The sequence below is a fragment of the Tachypleus tridentatus genome, chromosome 1 (assembly GCF_004210375.1).
Source record: "Tachypleus tridentatus isolate NWPU-2018 chromosome 1, ASM421037v1, whole genome shotgun sequence".
Taxonomy (NCBI): Eukaryota; Metazoa; Arthropoda; class Merostomata; order Xiphosura; family Limulidae; genus Tachypleus; species Tachypleus tridentatus.
The window spans coordinates 148,859,973-148,879,640 of record NC_134825.1 but is presented as its reverse complement, the minus strand read 5'-3'; the positions used below and the strand labels follow the sequence as shown (position 1 = coordinate 148,879,640).

The following is a 19,668-nucleotide window of genomic DNA, read 5'->3' as shown; positions in this document are numbered from 1 at the left end:
ATTCTATTTATAACAATCCTCTGGTTTCTTCAATCAAACCATTCTTTTATCCAATTAGTTAATTTATTACCATACCTATAGAGGTAAGTTTCTTCACAAGCCTTTTATATGGAACCTTATCAAATACTGTATGAAAATCCAGATAAAAGAAATCTACACCCTTTCCCTCATCTACATGTGCAGTTACATTTTCAAAAAATGTCAAAAGATTTGTAAGACAAGATTTTCTCTTTGTGAAACAATGCTGACTATCCGATAAAATTACAAACTTTGTTAATTGAATTTGTAAAGTATCTTTTATCAGACTTTCTGAAACTTTTCTCAAAAAGGACGTAAGCTTAATAGGACTATAACTACTAGGACAATTTCTATTATTTTCCTTTAAAATAGGAATGGTATTAGATCATTTCCAATATTTTGGTGCTTGTTTACTATTTAAGTAGCTCACATATATAATCCTTGATCTTCTGTAAATCCCCTAGGGAAATATTATCTGGTCTAGGAGTCTTATTATTCTTTAAACTTCTCAATTATAAGTTAAGAAGCTAAGACTATGTGAAACTGTCCTGTTCAACTTTGTTTTTGTCTATCAGTTATTCAAAATGAGGAAACCTTCATTAGTCTTTATGAATAAAACTGAATAAAATGCAGAATTTAATAACCCAGCCATTTTATAATAATCAGGTACAAGTTTTCTTTTGACATCTCCGAAAGATATTATCCTTATCCCAAAAGTTTGTTTACCCCTAATGTACTTTAAAAAATACATACTGTTAATTTTTATGTCTTTAGCCAAATTTTTATATATCCTTTTAGATGAACTAATTTTCTTTTGATCTTCTATAATTTTCTAATTCTTCTATAATACCAGTCAAATTAAATTTGTGACGATTTTCTTTAATTTTATCTCTTATATTCTTTGTAAAGCAACATGTTTTTTTTTACTTGTAGCTACCCTTTTCTTTCTGTAAGAAATATATTTATTTGAATATTGAAAATGTTTTCTTCAAACATTTTCCATGTTTGCCCAGTGTCATCAAATGACTCAGCTGCACAATTTACAACAGATAATTTTTGTTGCATCCCTTCAGATTTTGTTTTTTGAAATTTGTAATAAAAATATCATTATTTCTGTTTTCCAAGTGCAACAAAATATCAAATATAATATAGCAATAATCACTCATACCCTCTTAACCATTTGTATGTTAGAAATTAAGAACAATTCCAAAATAATATTATTTCTAGTAGTTTCCTTCACTAAACATGAAGAAATCCATCTTAAACAGTTTCCAGAATTCTTTTTCCCTCACGGTTTGGGCCCGGCATGGCCAAGGATGTTAAGGCGTGCGACTCGTAATCTGAGGGTCACGGGTTCGCATCCCCGTCGCGCCAAACATGCTCGCCCTTTCAGCCGTGGGGGCGTTATAACGTGACGGTCAATTCCACTACTCGTTGGTAAAAGAGTAGCCCAAGAGTTGGCGGTGGGTGATGATGACTAGCTGCCTTCCCTCTAGTCTTATACTGCAAAATTAGGGACGGCTAGCACAGATAGCCCTCGAGTAGCTATGTGCGAAATTCAAAAACAAACAAACAAACTCTCACGGTTTGACTCAAGCATTTCGCAATCAATATGTTTGAAGTTGAAATCACTCATAATTATAATTCCAATATTAACCTCACTGTAAGGTTTCTCATTAATTTCATCAGTTTCATCTGTTGGTCTGTAACAAAGTTCAACTAAGAGTCTTTTTTTTTCTTGATATCCACCAACAAAACCTAAATCCATTTAATCTCCCTGCTATTATCCTTAATATTTTCAACTTCAACACAACGTTATTCACACTTTACATATAGATCCACTCCTTCCCCTCTCTTTATTACTCTGTCCATATTAAATAACTTATATCCATGTATTTCAAAGAAATTTCAAAAATCATTTAGTTTTAACCATGTTTCAGTTATTTCCATTATATCAAAATCTTCTATTTTTACCACTGCCCTAAAGTCATATATTTTTGCTTATACTTCTATCATTACAATAGTAACATTTAAGCTTACTCTTATAACTACTTTTATCATGATTTTTGTGCTAAACTTTCCTCTGCATCGTAGTTTTCTTTCGTTTAGTTTATCTTTGCCCTTACCACTATACAACCCTTGTTCAAAACTTCTTCTGTAGCTGAGTTAATAGCCCTTCTAAACATGCCAGACTTTTTCCTACATAACTGTAATCTACCCATCCCAAAAGGTTTCCTCCTTTCACTAAACTACTCTCACAAGTCCAACCAGCTGTCCTGCTCATTCTTACATATTAAGTTCAGTCTGGCATTTAGCCCTAGGAACCTGCTCAAAATTTCGTCTCAACAATTACATATTGCCAGCATCCCTTACACAATTAATTTGTAGCCTTAAGCTTATTGTTTAAATTCTGACTTACTCTTTCTTATATCATTAGCCCCTTTGTGCATAACAAAAACTGCATCGTTGCCAGTTCCCTTTATTATATTTCTTACTTTTTCAGTTATGTCTTCCATCTGTGCCTCAGGGTAACATAATCTAACTCTTTTTTTTTTTATCTCTCTCTCTCTGTTTACTCCACAGACTGTTCGATCCACATGTCGTGTCAAAGAACACCTGTAAATATAACCTAAATCTATCTCCTTGTCTCTCACTTTTGCTCTCCTTCCCCCTAATAATTCCTCGTCTATGTAAGTCAACGAACGAAATCTATTGCTCAATAGAATAGGGTATTTACAGTTAAGTTCACTACTTTTAACCCTAATACTACCCTTTATAACTTCCTGAATGTAATTGTTAATCTTAACTGATACCTCCTTTGCATGTAAAGCTATAGCTCCTCTTGAAGTCCTGTTCTCATTTCCTATAGTTTTATCTAATTTCTCCACTTTAGTTAGAACAACCTCCAGCTTTTTATCTAACCTGCAATCCCTAGAAATAAATTGAACATCCTCACTACTAGCTTCCTTAAAAATGCATAGTAGTACAGAGTTTTCAAGTAAAACCAATTTGTTGCATTTATCGCACCTAACAAGCTGGGAAAACTTAACCCCCAAACTAGTCCTAACCATTGTATTATTTGTAACATTAAAGTAAACACTTGATACTATGATTAAATACCAGTAGCCTGTTATTAACATTGTTAAGCCTACGTTTAATGATTAACTTGTTTTTAGACTTACAAATAAGACAGTGTATTTAATTTGTCTTACAATGTCACTGCAATCTGAATTATAACTAAGCCTCCAGCTTATACGTTATACCACCAAAATCTAAATTAAAAGCTTATACCTGCTACTTTAGTTCTCAATCTTACTAAATCTAGTTATTTTTGTGTTATTTATTTCTAATTTCTAAATATAAAAATTAATAAAACCAAATAACATTCAAAATCGCGGTATATCTGGGGACTCACACCGCAAGTAACTGAATTTCGATACCCGTGGTGAGCAGAGCACAAATAGCTCATTGTGTAGCTTTGTGCTTAATTCCAATCAAGCAACGTCTTTTCTTTTTAAATAGCGCCCTCTATCTCATTGTGTGACCAACCTGAAACATTCTTTCTTGTGTATATGTTCATAATCCATATCACGACAAACGTCGATAAAACAAACTAATATCTTTATTGGAAGAAACACCTTATTACGGTAAGTGGTACTACGATCAAAAGTCGGGCAATGTGTGTCACTATCTCATGTGATATTTCATTAAATGGCTCCGTCGTGCAAGATCAGACATCAAATGGTGCCATCATACAAGACCTAGCATCAAATAGTACTATCATGCAACACCTGGTATCAAAAGGTGCTGTAAGTCAAAATTTAGTACCTAATGGTAATATCATCCATATCTTGCATCTAGAGCAAAAGGTTTTTTTCGTATTTAAATGCACTCCAACTCAATGAAAGCCATAATTTGCATCGACCCAAAGTATCTTGCCACCTGAGCCCAAAATGACAGAGTTTTTATTTGTGTCATTGACTCTTCGATTGATTTGTTTTGAATTTCCCGCAAGGCTACTCGAGGGCTATTTGCACTAGCCGCCCCTAATTTAGCAGTGTAAGACTAGAGGGAAGGCAGCTAGTTATCACCACCCACCGACAACTCTTGGGCTACTCTTTTACCAACGAATAGTTGGATTGACCGTTACATTTTAACGACCCCACAGCTGAAAAGGGAAGCATGTTGGGTGTGACGGGGATTCGAACTCACGACCCTCGCATGACGAGTCGAGTGCCTTAACCACCTGGCCATACCGGTCTGATTCTTCGAATACCATATGTTTGTCACCTATTCACATAACATATAAAATCGGAGGTTTTATCCCTTGGCCTTGCTATCCGTGGACTTTTTGAGTGGATATGAAAAACGAACAACAAGACACACTCCCCTAACCGACTAATCTATAAAGAGAGTAATTAATATTTATATTGATGTATTATATGCTGTGTTTTACAAGAACACAGAGAGTTGGATCTAAATATAGATTCCGTGTTTATATATGCATATTTTGACTTTTAAATGCACGAACTTTATTGAAACATATATATATATATATATATATATATATATATATATATATACATTTACAGCTATGCATAGAATCTAAAATATAGATTCCGTGTTTATGTATGCATGTTTTGACTTTTAAATGCACGAACTTTATTGAAACATATATATACATTTACAGCTATGTATAGAAATACAAATAATCATGCGGGTCTGCTATATTTTACTGAGGAATAAAAGACGCCTATTAACCAAACATTTCTCACGTTTGTTCTCTGTAGGCTACCACCGACCTTTATGGTAAATGTACCAAAACCCACTCTGGCACTTCTGCAGCTGCACCAGAAGCCGCTGGAGTTTTTGCTCTAGCATTGGAAGCAAAGTAAGTTATTTTGAACAACACAACATCAGCGGTGGTCGTTATTGTTTTCAGAAACTATTCCAGAAGTTCAGAAAGCTTCGAGTTTAATCCTGCTGCACACAGCATTGTGTCCTGCAGTTTCTAGAACTGAACAGAAAAGTGGCTTTCGAAACGTCTAGCATATTGAACTGTTAGATCGTAATTTATGTTTCTAAATGTTTTATACACTTGTTAATTTTTCAAGTATCGAATTATTGAATTTCATTGTTTGTTATTTTTGACTTGCTGGTCAGACTTAAAATAAGTTTTAGTACTTACTATTACACAGACATCATGGCCATTCTTCCGTAATGAGGGAAAACTGTCTTCATTATGTTTCACGTTGGTTTTTAATGAGAATGTTACATGTATAAAATATTTTTGGTTTTTCTGGAATGGCGTGAAAAAGGAAAATGCGAAAATTAAAATATTACGAAGGGAGATACAAGTTAATTTAACAGACTGAGCAATCTCAAATTGGATGTGACAGTTAAACTTGTCTACAAATAGCATAAGATTTTTAAAAAATGAGAAACATAGTTACAACCGATTCACAACAAAATATAAAACATTGATACAAATAATAATAAATGATAAAATAAAAACAAACAATAATAACAAATAAACAAGATTAGAAATTAAGTAAAAACAAACACCTTGTATATAGAAATTGCTCTGAGAGTAAAAGAAACTAAATCATTTTTATTTTTCAGAAAATTGATTAAAAGCCAAAGTAGCTAATTTCAGATTCAAGATTTCCTGTGGTTCTATACTGAACTAATTCATTAAAATTAGACATAACTTGTAATATGCACTTGTCTATTGGGATTATGTACACTTTCTTACAGGCTTGTTCAGACCTGGTTTTTCTTTCTTGTAGCTCTAATCTGTCCTGGAGAGATATCCAACATCTATGTGTACTCACTTCTAAACGGAATTCCCTCTATGACAGCAAAGGAAGATTCAATTGGATTATGAATGGAGTCGGTTTAGAGTTTAATCATCTGTTTGGATTCGGAGTTTTAGATGCTGGAGCCATGGTTGCATTGGCTCGTTTATGGAAAACAGTACCTGCTCGCTACCACTGTGATGCAGGAACTCTTGATACAGTAAGGTATGGTTCATTGTATGGAAAACATATTAGAGAAAGAAATGGAATAATGTAGGAAATTCTACAGAAATAAATGGTACACTGTAGAAAATACTACAGTTAGGAATAATATATTGTAGGAAAATACTACAGTAAGAAATGGTACACTGCAAAAAAAAATACTGTAGTAGTAAATAGTGTATTATAGGAAAACACTACAGTAAAGAATTGTATGTTACAGGAAAATATTCATTGTTTACCATCTTTTTACATTGATAATCTATGCACTCGTTTTGTATCCATTTCTTTTTCTTGATGTTTATTTCTTCATTGCTTTGCAATTATTTTTATTCTTGTTTTTACTGAATTACCCTGAGTGGTTAAACTTTCATCTCATTGCCTAATTCACTCCCATGGTAATTTATTTCCGGATCCATGAAACCAGTCACCTTTTCGTTTCTCTACTTATTTTACTCTTAACGTCCTTCATTATTTTTTCAAAGTTTCAGCATTTCTGTTTTTACTTAATGAAACCTATTTGGAGTCTATCCTTACGTAATCACATATCCATCCAGCTCTTACATTACTTGTTTATTTGTCCTTTTTTCCTAACCTATTTTCGCCTGTGTAATTCCTTACTTGTTACTTACTTTATTCACACTAACTTACTCAATATTTTCCTTGTTTATTAACTGTTTTCTTTCTTATTTCTTTAGATTATTTAACTGCTCATTGTTTCCCTTTCTTATTTTATTCGTATTCCAATACCTCCATTAATTTACTCGACTTCCTTTTGTTGCTCACCTTGCAATTTTAATTTTATCCGCTTATTTTCATTAATAACTTAATGTTTCTTTCAGAGAAATTTCCAGTAACAGAAGTCTCCTTATCCATATCGATACAGACGCTTGCAAAGGAACAGATACCGAGGTTAACTACATCGAACACGTACAGGCTGTAGTTACTCTAAATGCCAGCAGGCGGGGTGACGTCAACATTTTCCTCTACTCTCCCATGGGTACAAGGTTCGTTTGGATCGCCATCTTCATCTCTTCATTAAAAGTATAAAGTAAAAGAGATAAGAAAAAAAAGTTAATTACATGAAGTGAAAACAATCTGCGGTTACTCTAACTGCCACCAGTGGCGACATCTACATTTCCTTCTACTTTTCCATGAGCACAAGTTCTATGGACACACAAAGCTTATATTGATTTATATTAATATTTTAAGTGAAGAAATTTATAAGGAAAATTTGAATTAGCTACATAGGTAACAGGCGTACTTTAGTTACTTTGAATGCAACAAGATGAGACGAGGATATGAAATTGGTTATTTGGTGTTTTTCACGCAAAGCTACATAATGGTCTATTTGTGATGTGTTCACCGTGAGAAGTCGAACCTCGAATTTAAGCATTTTAATATCGTGAATTTACGGCTGATCCACCTGGGGCCAGGATATAAGTAATGAATAGGAAGTCACTGTCTTCTTCTGTGTTAATTATGAAAAGGTTATAAAATATATATTTTCGTGAAAATATTCCGAATATAAGTGTGTCATTACATCAACTCTCCTTTCATTGTTGAGTGTATCTAAGCTCCATATTCATTCGTTATTTATATCTCTTGTTTACTTTCTCTTTATAAGTATAACAGTATTATCTGTTGCTTGTTCATCTAACTCCTATGCAAGGTGTGGATAGATCTTCATTCAAGATTGGTATAAAAGTTCATTTGGTCCATGCGTGGGTATATACAAATTTACAGTTTTGCAGTTTTTATGGTGATTTTGCGTTGTTTACCACTACTTCACCTCCTGTAGATGGTCCTTCATCAAATATTGCATGTAAGATTGTTGGGTCCATACGGAGATACATACAAAGTTATGGTTTAATATTTTGTATTTTTCACTTTTTATTAGCGTTTTGTGTGTGTGCGTTTTTTTTAAATTACATATAAAATTAGTAACTCTTCATGTCCTGAGAAAACCTATCATCAATCGTAAATATACATAACATCCGTCCAGAGGAAGGGTACTCCAGCTGGTATAGTAATACATTATTATGTTAAAATATGCTGTAATAATATAAACCAATATATAGTTTAGTCAGCAATACAGTATAACAAATATAACTATACCATCAATATAATTATTTGATTATTACATAACTTATATCTATGTATATTGTTAAGCAGTGAATGATTACAACATTAATACAACAATTACATGTTTCTTATTTCCTTTAATTATCGTATATTAACTTTATTTTGGAAACAATGTGTTTTTGTTCAACCTTCGTTAGAAAACAAAATTGGAAACAGGGGTGTTTTTCATAAGCTAAACCAGCTAATTAACTGAATTATTATTTTTGCTTTAGGTCTATGATACTCAGCAGAAGGCCTAACGACGAGGACCGTCATGATGGCTTTACTAAATGGCCTTTTATGACCACCCACACGTGGGCCGAGAATCCTAGAGGTCGATGGACTCTAGAGGTAAAATTTGATAGCCAGCTTCCCCAGTCAGGCTACCTGAAAGAGTGGACACTGGTTATTCACGGAACCCGTGACCCTCCCTATCGAGATCTGCCTGTAGAAGATGAAAACTCAAAACTTGCTGTTGTTAAAAAAGCACATGAAGCAGGCTACAAGGTTTAAAAAAAACCCAAGTGAAACGAAACACTTTTCTTTCTTTTTTTTCCAGAAAGTATCATTTTAAATCTTTTTTTTCTGTCTATATACGGAAATAAAAAAATATCAGATTCTTTTACTCTTTTAAAATTTGAATAAAAGGAAATCGATATTTTAAAATAATTCCTAAGTGGATAAGACAGAAGTTTCACTGGATAAGACAGAAGTTTTACTAGATTTTATGTTGAAATTCCTTTTGATTCCATTTTGCTACTAGAAATTTAACTAGAAATTCGTCGTATGTTTTACACACAAAAAAATCTCCTTTCTAAATGCATATTTATGCAACGTTTAGTTAAGTAGTTCCCTGTTTCTGTTTAAACAGATATATTATAGTATATAGAAGCTTTGTTCTTCAAGTTCGTCAGCATCTAATATATGTCAAATTGTAAACTTTGATCAGAGTTAAATTGGCCAAGTTATCTCTCTTTTTATAAAATCACTCGAAACACATTCATTTATTATATAACAATTTATTACTAGGCATTTAAACTTGAAAAGAGAAATTAATATATTAGATCAAAACTTACAAACAGAATTAACGTGTTCCACTATTATTTTTTTCGTAGATACTGTTACGTAACATAATTGGATTTATATGTTATGAAAAACGGTTAATTGACCATGTACTTTTGGTTAAAAAGTTAATAGTTTTTTTTCTTCTTCATTAAATAAGTTCTAACACTATTTTTAACGACGTGAATTGTTTTATCAGTGAAAGTATACGAAATTAGATGTTGTTATTACGTTCCACCTTTAAATACTATCTATATACATATACACATATACTTATCGTGCTTGAAATATAATACCAGCGCGAGATTTTTTGGAAGTCATTGTTTTCCAAATGTACACTGTTCCGAACGTTAAATGATCTTTCTGTTCTATAAAACTTATGAATTGTAGTCGTATATGTATAGAAGTAGGGCTTAGCTTAACACTATAACTCTTTATTTTGTGCATGTGTTGTAATACCTCAAACATCTTTTCTGCCATCCAGACTTGACTCGAACGTGAAAACCTTTAGAATGATTTAAAACGAGTTGAAATATCCAGTTAATACACACGTTCTTGTCACGTATTTCATATTACGTCAACTGTTTGTACTCTGATCGAATGTTCTTAGCTAGAGATAATTTAACACTTTTGTAAGATACCTGAACGTATATGTTTGGCTTTTAATGATATTTTAGAATAACAAAATTTGTTATCTAATTCAGTCGAAATTTCTGTCAGGTTTTACATAATTGCGGGATATACACACACAATAATGAACTAAGACTTATATATATATATAAAGATGTGTATTATTTGTATTTGTAATTTGATTTCATGACTTGATTATATGACGTGTTACAAATATTATCTGTAACTGTCTAGATCTAATGAAGAAGTCTTAATGATATGTCATTATACGTGTTTTGAAACTCATGAATTATACAGGTGTTGTGTACCTTAGAGTATATAAATAGTACTTCTATACACAGATGAGTTTTTGCTTTATGGACGAAGAACTAACCTATAAATCACGTAATTACTGTTAATAAAGGTTAGATATTTTAAATGAATTTTCCCATGTGAGCCTTTTCCCCAGTCTTATTAGGAACAAAATGCTGTAAAAAAGTATAGCGATTCAACTATATTAACATATTGAGATTATATCTATGGTTTGGTTTGTTATGAATTTCGGGCAAAGCTGCACGAGGACTATCTGCGCTGTTATGTCTATGTCTATTTCGATTTTATAGCTTGTTGATTTTTGAAATTAGTGGATGAGGAAATTGAACAGACATATCATAATTATTATATACAGAAATCAGGGTTTAAAAAACGTAAAACGTTAATGAAGCAAGAAGTAAGCGCTTGATCCTTTTATCAAAGTTACGAAAAATTATTTTTTGTTTTATTTTAATAAAAAACTTTCAAGTCTTTCACGAATGGTAACCAGTTACATATTACGACATTTCGTTTCTACAATATTTAAGTTAAGGGTTAACGACAAACCTCTGTGAACGCTACGGGTGACCCTTCACGATAAAGTTAACATTTAGATGAGAATTGACCCTTTTAAGTATAATTTTAATAATTATCATGAATAAATTTATCCTAAAACGATATATTATTTTGCAATATTTTATCAACAATATAGTAATGACATGAAACTACCCTTAAGAGCTTTGCCTTATCACCCACGACCTCCTCTAAGACTTTCATTAACAACACGTTACAGTCTAGCATTTGTCACGGAACCTAATATTATCTTTTCGGATTTCCTCTACACTAAATACAAAATACATTATGAAATTTTTGATAAACAATTATCTCCTGAAGTCTTACTGATTCTAGAGATTTAACAAGAGAAGATCTTTAACCGTATTTTATACACAGAACATTTACTACTCGATCTGTAACTTTCTTGTAAGTGTGCTTACAGTTGTATTCTAAAATATGATGTATTTATAAACGTTTTGACAGCTGTAAAAGAAAGTGCTCTAGTGGTGAATAACCGAATTATAAAACATGAATTAAATTGTGAAAACATTGAAGTGATTGGTTTGAGGATCCTCTAATATTTTGTTAGTTGTTTTTATTACATGCAACAAACACTACAAGACGTATCCACATGAGTTTTAGAAAGGGCAGAATGTGCCGATCTTGCAATGTCTAGGGACTACATATGCCTGTTTGGAAAGTAAATGACCTCATGAGGGTTTCAGTCCAGAGACTGAAATGACCTCGAACCAACAATCTAGGTCTTAATTTATCTCCTTTCACACTCTAGCTTGATATTTGTTTGTTAAAAGCCAAACGGTAATAAAATCACATCAAACAAGCATGTTTTACCCCAATATATCATAGATGAGAGTGATCATCTCCAAACCAATGTGAATCAATCCACTAATTCAGTTAATTTTTACTTAATTTGTTAAATGGGCAAACAGAATGCACATCTGTCCATTGTTGACATGGAAAATCTAATGTGTTCCTTATAAGAATTTACCTAACGTTAACACCATCTGTCATTAGGTGGGAAGGATTCTCAAACATCATGAATCTATTGATTGTTTTACAAAGTGTAGATTTACTGATTCGGAACTACCTGTTCTCTTTTTGTGAGTTGTAACAACTGTAAAAAAAAGAAAGAAATGTAAACTGTTATAGAAATAAATTTAATAGTTTTTCTGTCCCAAAATTGTTTTCTAAGAAAATTAGTCTCATAAAACTCTTCATACATCAAATATAAGTATAGTTTAGTTCTAATGAATCATATTCAGTATACCTTAATATAAGCTGACCAGAAAATATATATTTTGGAAATGTAGTTATCAAATGGACATAATACGTGTTTCAGTGACCTGACATGAACTTATTGATACGACAGAGCTAAAACATTAAAACATTCAGTGTAGTTGCTTGTTTTTGAATTTCGCGCAAAGTTACTCGATGGCTATCTGCGCTAGCCTTCCCTAATTTTGCAGTGTAAGACTAGAGGGAAGGCAGTTAGTCATCACCACCCACCACCGACTCTTGAGCTACTCTTTTACCGACGAATAGTGGGATTGACTGTCACATTATAACACCCCCACGGCTGAAAGGGCGAGCATGTTTGGTGCAACCGGGATTCGAACCCGCGACCCTCAGTTTACGAGTCGAACGCCTTAACACACTAGGCCATGCCGGGTCCCAGTGTAGTTGCAAAACGTTTGCAGCTTCAACCGTAATGAATGCATGAAACATTACCAAAACAGATACATATGCACCTATATGTGTTTCTTTAATTTATAATGATTTACATTATCAAATTTAAAGGACCGATTATAAGTTTTAATTTTTTGTAGTAATACCTAGATTAATATATAACGTTATATTTCTTCTTTAATAATAGCGACAGTGGCTAAATAGGATAAACACGGAACAAGATGTTTTTACACCTTACAGCTTTACTTTGATTTTGTGATGTTGATAAACAGGCCCAAGTAATCACGTTTCCATTTTAATAATCGAAAGTTATTAGGTTAAGTGTTCCGCAATTATCACTAGCAGCGAGTGTGTCCAACTGATGGCCTAAGTAAGATACATTGATTATAAAAGTGTTTGTAGTTTGCCTGTCACTTCTACTTAAAACTATTTATTGTTAATTATAATTATTATCTTAAAATTTCTAGCGACTCTTCTGGTACAAGTTATTAAGTAATTCTAATGATATTGCAAATGTGACGATTTTATTCTCATAAACGTTACAACAAATCCTACAGGGGATTTACCTTATAACTCCTCGAATAGCTGTTGACCAATATTTCAAAATTTAATTTCCGAACATAGCAAACATTCTTACGCTAAGCTACAGCCACTCTAAATCCACATTTTTTTTAAAATTCATCAGGGACTTTAACGTAAGACGATAAATCTAAGGCCAGTAAGCTAGAGTAAACAATAAAGCATCAGTCAGATTTTGAAAATAGGAATTACATAGAATTAATAATGAATGTCAACACATATTCTGAAACGATATAACACATTGGACCTGGCGTGGCCTAATGATGATGTGCTCATTTTGTAAATCAGAGAGTTTGTAATTTATGGCTCATTGCTGCAAAAATATGCTTTTCACTTTCGACCTGTAAATGGGATATATGTTTGCCGGTCAAATTCCACTATTCGGTCACACAAGAGTAAATGTATGCCATTGAATAGCTGCTTTCTTGTAGTCTACCACTTAAGAATTGTAGACGGCTTTGTGTACTTTTGAACGTAAATTCTGAAACAAACAACAACAACTAAATCACAGCTCAACACTGGTAAAGCGCATAAGGAAAAGATTAGTGACAGAGAATTGTTCATTATTTTGAAAATATTTTGTAAAAGAATAAAAAATAATATGTTTGAGGTCATGCATGCATATTATTACTAATTGTATAATTAATCGGACTATTATTCTCGTCTTTATTATGTATAGTATTATTTTCACTACGTATTAACCGGTGAATGAAAATAAGTCGGTTATTCAGTTAAACAATGATGACAGCGATCTAATGTAGATTCATTGATCAGATATTCAACTAAACAGTGATGACAGGAATCTACTGTGGATCCATTGTTCAGCTATTCAGTTAGTCGATAATGACAGCAATCTACTGTTGAACCATTGTTGAGCTATTTCATTAAACAATGGTGACAGCAATCTATTGTAGATCCATTATTCAGTTATTTAATTACATAACGGTGACAGGAATTTACTGTGGATCCATTGTTCAGCTATTCAGTTCAACAATGATGACAGCGATCTAATGTAGATTCATTGATCAGATATTCAACTAAACAGTGATGACAGGAATCTACTGTGGATCCATTGTTCAGCTATTCAGTTAAACAATGATGGCAGATGTTAAATAAAACAAAAGATGACCATAAGAAGTACAATTAAAGAAACTAGCAAATACTGAATAAAAAATAATAATATGCGTGTTTTTGTTACAGTAAAACCACAACGGGTGTGTCCACCGAAGAGAACTGAACTCATGATTTTAGCGTTGTAAATGTATAGACTTACCGCTGTCTCAGTGAGGGACCACTAAATAAAAGAATATAAAGAAAGAAATTAAAAGATCTTATCTGCCTCCCAGTGGCTTAAAAGACCCCATGTTTAAAGCTACACTTAAGAATAGAACAAACAAATTGAGTTTACTTTTATGGTTGCCGTAATCTCTTTTCTCTTTCCTTTTTGTTAGCTCAGTTGACGATTTCACTAACTGACGTTAACTATGAGAATGAACAAATTGGACAAAATACCACATAACTCGTGGCTACAACATTATCAAGCAAATCGTTTGCTGCTACGTTATTATAAGGATCATTTAAATTCTATAAAATGAGAAACAAAAAGCTGCTTTCTTACAAATAGTCCAATTTTGAAATCCACATAGTAAGCTCTCTTGCCTTTTGTTTCAATTTAACGATCTAAACATGTACCAAAAATCACATTCATCCATTCAAATTTCTCAGATTTTGTTATTCAGACAACGTCCTCTCTTGGGTCAGCAGTCAGTCTTCGGACTTACAACGACAAAATCTAGGATTCGATTTTCTGCGATGAACAGAATGCAGGAAAGCCATTATATCGCTGTACTCTAAAAAAGAACTATTCAATCGATCGACCAAGCGATTGCATTTGATATTTCTAAACAGCGATCTAAAGGAATAATTGCAAGGTAAAATCTAAACTGAAGTGTAATATCTAGACTAGGTTATCAGAAAGAAACATAAAATAGTAAAACGTAAATAAAACGAAACCCAACAACCCCCTAACGCTCTTGGTAAGTGAACTTTCCTTTATTAGTCGCGAATGAAGAAAAGTCCACTTTCCTAAAACGTTAGGGGATTGTTGGGTACATTTTCTAATACCAACTTTCTTGGTTGATCCTGTGTGAATTGAAATATTATGAATTACTCCTACTTGTAGTTACTAGAGGTAACGCGATCGAAATATAAAATCGAGTGTGATGTGTACAGGTCTGTATCTCGAAAGCTTGGACTAACCACGTATTAACGAACTTCCTGTACGTTCTTAACCAGCCTTTCGTACACTGGTGTATCATGTCAAAGTACTGTTGAGCATAATCTAAACAAGTTTTATTTTTGTGTTTTCTTGTTTTTGTATTTGAATTAAGAAACAACAGTACACATCATTATAAAACATTTATTTGTTAACTCGGGAACAAAACTTTTATCAAAATCTGTCTGAAACAACACGTAGCTGGGCGTGACCTACGACCTGGAATGCCGACCGAACTGAATATTGAAAGATATAAAGTTTAAGGTACGATATACTTCTGAATATGATATACACAAAAGGATGTTTGTGATACAAATAATAGAATATCATAAACAACAAGTGCACATGTTCATGGTATTATCGCAAGGAGTAAACACGAACTTCTTTGGTTCATTTGTAGTTAAGCACAAAGCAACACAATGGGCTATCTGTGCTCTGCCCACCACGAGTATCGAAAACGTTGTAAGTCTGCAAACATATCACTGTACTACTGGGGGAAACTTGTTTGGTATCTTTACAAATGTATTTTAAATATTAAAAGAAACTACAATGAAAAATAGCACAAATATTAAACCTAAGAAGATATCAATAGTTGGTGAGAAAGTTTTCCTCTAATTTTTTGTAGATAACTTAAAAACAAAAATTATAACAAAAGAACAACCAAACTGTTGTAACTGATGTTCTCACATTATTTTGCAGATTTTACATTGCGTTCGATGGTCAGAATCAATTACTCTGTCGATTCTTAATCATATAGAACGCGTAATCTAGGAGTCGTGGGGTCGAGACTTGTGACCGAGCATGCTCTACCTTTCAGCCATGGGGGCAATATACTTGTCAATCTCACTCTTCGTTGGTGAAGAGTAACCTAAGATTTGTCAGTAGGTAGTACGAACTAGCAGCGTTAACTGTGGTCTGTCACCACCAAATTAAGGGCGGCGAGTGCAGATATTATCTGCCTTCCAATAGCTTTGCTTCAAATTCAACAAATAAACAGAACGATTGGTTCTTCTTCGCGAAGCAAGTGAACAGTTTTTTACAGTCAGACTGTAGATTGATCAATGATCATTTTACTTAGAATACGGAATCACTTCTGTAGAATGGTAATTTATCTAGAATGGTGTCTGAAATAAAATTTATTTCATCAAATGCTTTATAAACAAGGTGTTAAATTGATTTAGAGCGACAAAACTGACTGAACTAGAAATAGTGAAATAGAAGACACTGTTATCATCTAGTGACCGTTTTGTGAACTAAATGTAGGCTCTTTTTTTTTCCGTTGTTTACAAAGTTCTACGTGGTAGAGTCCACATACTGTATTTCAGTACAGAATGAAACATACTCGTTGAAGCAAATGGTTAAGTCTACAAGATATGTAACCTCCCCCCATAAGACTAGTAGAAAACAGGTGTTCAACTAAACGAGTAATTGTGAAAAGAATAAACAGTGGTAGAGTGCTATGATACCTTCTGCCATCTGGTGAACAACTTATTGTTATGTTACGATTATATGAAGCACGTTTAAGACGCTCGTGTTATTTCACAAACTAATAAATAGCAATAACTGTACTACTGTGTTGTGTACATTTCAGTCATTTTAAAGGTGGCGCGAGTAGCCAAGTGTTATCAGGAGTGTTAAACTTTGTGATCTAAGACATTAATATTACATTATTCCTCCCGTTAACTTCAATAAGGGATTTCTTTTATTTCTCTGTTTATTTTGCGACAGTCTCCAAGTTGAAATACGTGATATGCAAAACATTATTTTGTATTCTTACAATAACGCCAAGAACCCCACTTGGACGGCGAAAATCTCCACGTGATTTTACATAAATAAACAATATACTCCTCTGAATTCAGATTTATGAAGATAAATACTGCAGAGAGAAAGAATTTTTTTTGAGTTCAACGAAACGTGTTTGTTTTTGCTTGAATATAGTTTGCAAACTTGGATGCAAAATATTGATTTCAATGCCCGTGTTGGGCACCATACAGATAGCATTGTGTAGCTTCGCGCTTAACAGTACACAAACAAACATTTGTGTTGAAGTCTGCCATATAAATAAAGCGTTGAAAAATTAATTACAATAAAATAAATTTGGTTAAAAGTATTGTAAATGAGCATATTTGAGTTGTGAGAAATGTGGTTTTAAGTAAATTAATTAATTTATCTACATTACTCTGATTATAATAGAACCTATTGATAATAGCAGGACATATTGAAATAAGAATACTTATTGATAGTAATAAGGTAGATCGATAGTACTAGCACCTATTAAATACAGAGTATTAAATTTCTATTGATTTACAAAAACGATGAATGATGAAAATTAGACTAACTATCAAACATACTTCATTTATTATCTGTAATTTTGTTTAACCTTTATACTTTTAGCCCACATATTACGAATTACAAAATCTAGTTTTCACAATATAAAAGGCATTCAATGTCATTAAATATAATATCATATTATTATTATTCGTTGTTGTGTTTGATATCTTAAACGTTTCATGTAATGTATCAAGCATAAACACTAAAATAAAGATAACTAACTATCAATCTTGGTATTGCCGTCACCAGATGGCAGCCTCGTCTTCCATCTAACCTTGGTTTTAAACAACTTTTTTTGCGACACATTGTTTTATAATCTAGTGTCATGTTATTAAAGTTTAATTTAACAAAATGTAAAGTGGAGTAATTTTAAGCACATTAAAAATTGAATAATGTTAACAAATGTGACTATAATGTAGGAATATATCTGTCATTAGCGTTGTTGTATTGATTGGTAGAGGTTGTAATTTACAACGTTGACAATACTTTAGAAATACGACATAAGAATTAAACGTTTAGACTAGGCCAGAGACCACTAAGATCGCTATCGTCTCAAATTTAGAAGGGTTCACAAGATGAAGCACCCACCGTGTACACGGTTACTCTTTATTGATGCTGTGGGTTTCTAAGCACACAGACTGCCAGGAAAGCAGTTTTCTAGTTTTCCATTTCTCTTTATCAGGTTAGTTGTGTTGCGTCTAGATTATATTTATGGTTACAGAGAGAATTTAGTCGGTTATTGAAATTCGTCTGGTTGGATTTTATGGACGGTTCCGTGGCATAGCATTTTAGGCTTCTTGCAGATGATTTGGTTAAAAATGTTTTTATTGAGTTTTAAATCCTTCTGTTTATACTTACGTTTTTGAAATCTAATTTATCTAGAACCCTTTGTAACTTTAAACGTAAGTAGATAAAAAACATTCAAGTTTACAGGAATTTTAAAATTGTTTCTGTTTGAAACATGATTTTACAAAATTTAATTTTTAGCAAAGTCGACTAGGCCTAACCATTAAAGCTGCCAGGCTTAATCGTATGGAATTACCTCAAACGGAATACACGTTATTTCATGTGAGTAACCAGCCAAACTACTACAAAATGTATTAAAGACAAGAAGGAAAGATAAAAAAGCAAGAAGGTTAAGTTCTAGATAAAAATATAGAAAAAACACTGATATTAATTGATTAAGTTTCATATTCTTACTAGAAGTATGAAATATTGGATTTAATCCCATACACTCACATATACAACCCAACAAAATAAGAAACAGAAAGTAAACAGGCGAATAAAGAAGAGAACCAGAGATTAAGCATAAGGTTTCCTCCAGTTATTGTATAGAATACCGTGTTTAATAATTAAAGGAAAACCTAAATCTCTGAAAGAATAATAGTATTAAAACTTGTAAAAAAGGGGGAAAAAGTGTTTTCCAGAAGCTGAGCCTATCAACATTGGTAACATATCGAAATATTTTATAAACTTAGCCAGTTGAAATGTTCGGTAAAGATAAATGTACTGTTATGATGTTATAGGGAATAAGAAAATACTTTGGTGATTATATATATATATACACATAAACAAAAATATTCCTATATATGAGTTTATAGAAGCTGACCAGTGCTGTAACTCCACCAAAGATGTGTTTGTTTGTTTTCTTGAATTTTCATGTAATGCTAGTCGAGGGCTATCTGTGCAAACCATCCATAATTTTAAAGTGATAGACTGGAGTTATAGGAAGTAGTCAACAGTCCCTTCCACATACTTTCTTTCTTCTCTTTTACCAACGATTTTTACCATCACCTCATCTTCTGTAGATGTACCTTCACAAATTTGGTATGAAGATTCATTGGACCCATAGAGAAATGTGTACAAATTTTCGCATTCCTAGTTTTGAATTTTTTACGCTAGTTCGACCCTTGTTGACTGATCTTCACTAAATGTTGCGTGAGCATTTGTTGGATTTATGGGGAGACAAAACCAACTTTTCGTTTTGCAATTTTTATCGGTGTTGTTGTGTTTATTTACGACTACATGTATGTGTTTTCTTATAGCAAAGCCACAGCGGGCTATCTCCTGAGCCCACCG

The 19,668-nt window shown here is 32.7% G+C and overlaps 1 protein-coding gene across 1 annotated transcript in view; it reads left to right on the top strand.

Moving 5' to 3' along the window:
• The window catches only part of amon (prohormone processing protease amontillado), a 101,898-nt gene extending 90,000 nt beyond the window's left edge, over window positions 1–11,898 (top strand). Inside the window, exons 10-13 of the mRNA XM_076458091.1 lie at window positions 4,809–4,909; window positions 5,808–6,041; window positions 6,878–7,042; window positions 8,393–11,898. Of these exons, the coding sequence (XP_076314206.1) occupies window positions 4,809–4,909; window positions 5,808–6,041; window positions 6,878–7,042; window positions 8,393–8,672 (780 nt within the window). The 3' untranslated portion in view covers window positions 8,673–11,898. The remainder of the gene's footprint in view (window positions 1–4,808; window positions 4,910–5,807; window positions 6,042–6,877; window positions 7,043–8,392) is intronic.
• Window positions 11,899–19,668: the final 7,770 nt, after the last annotated feature.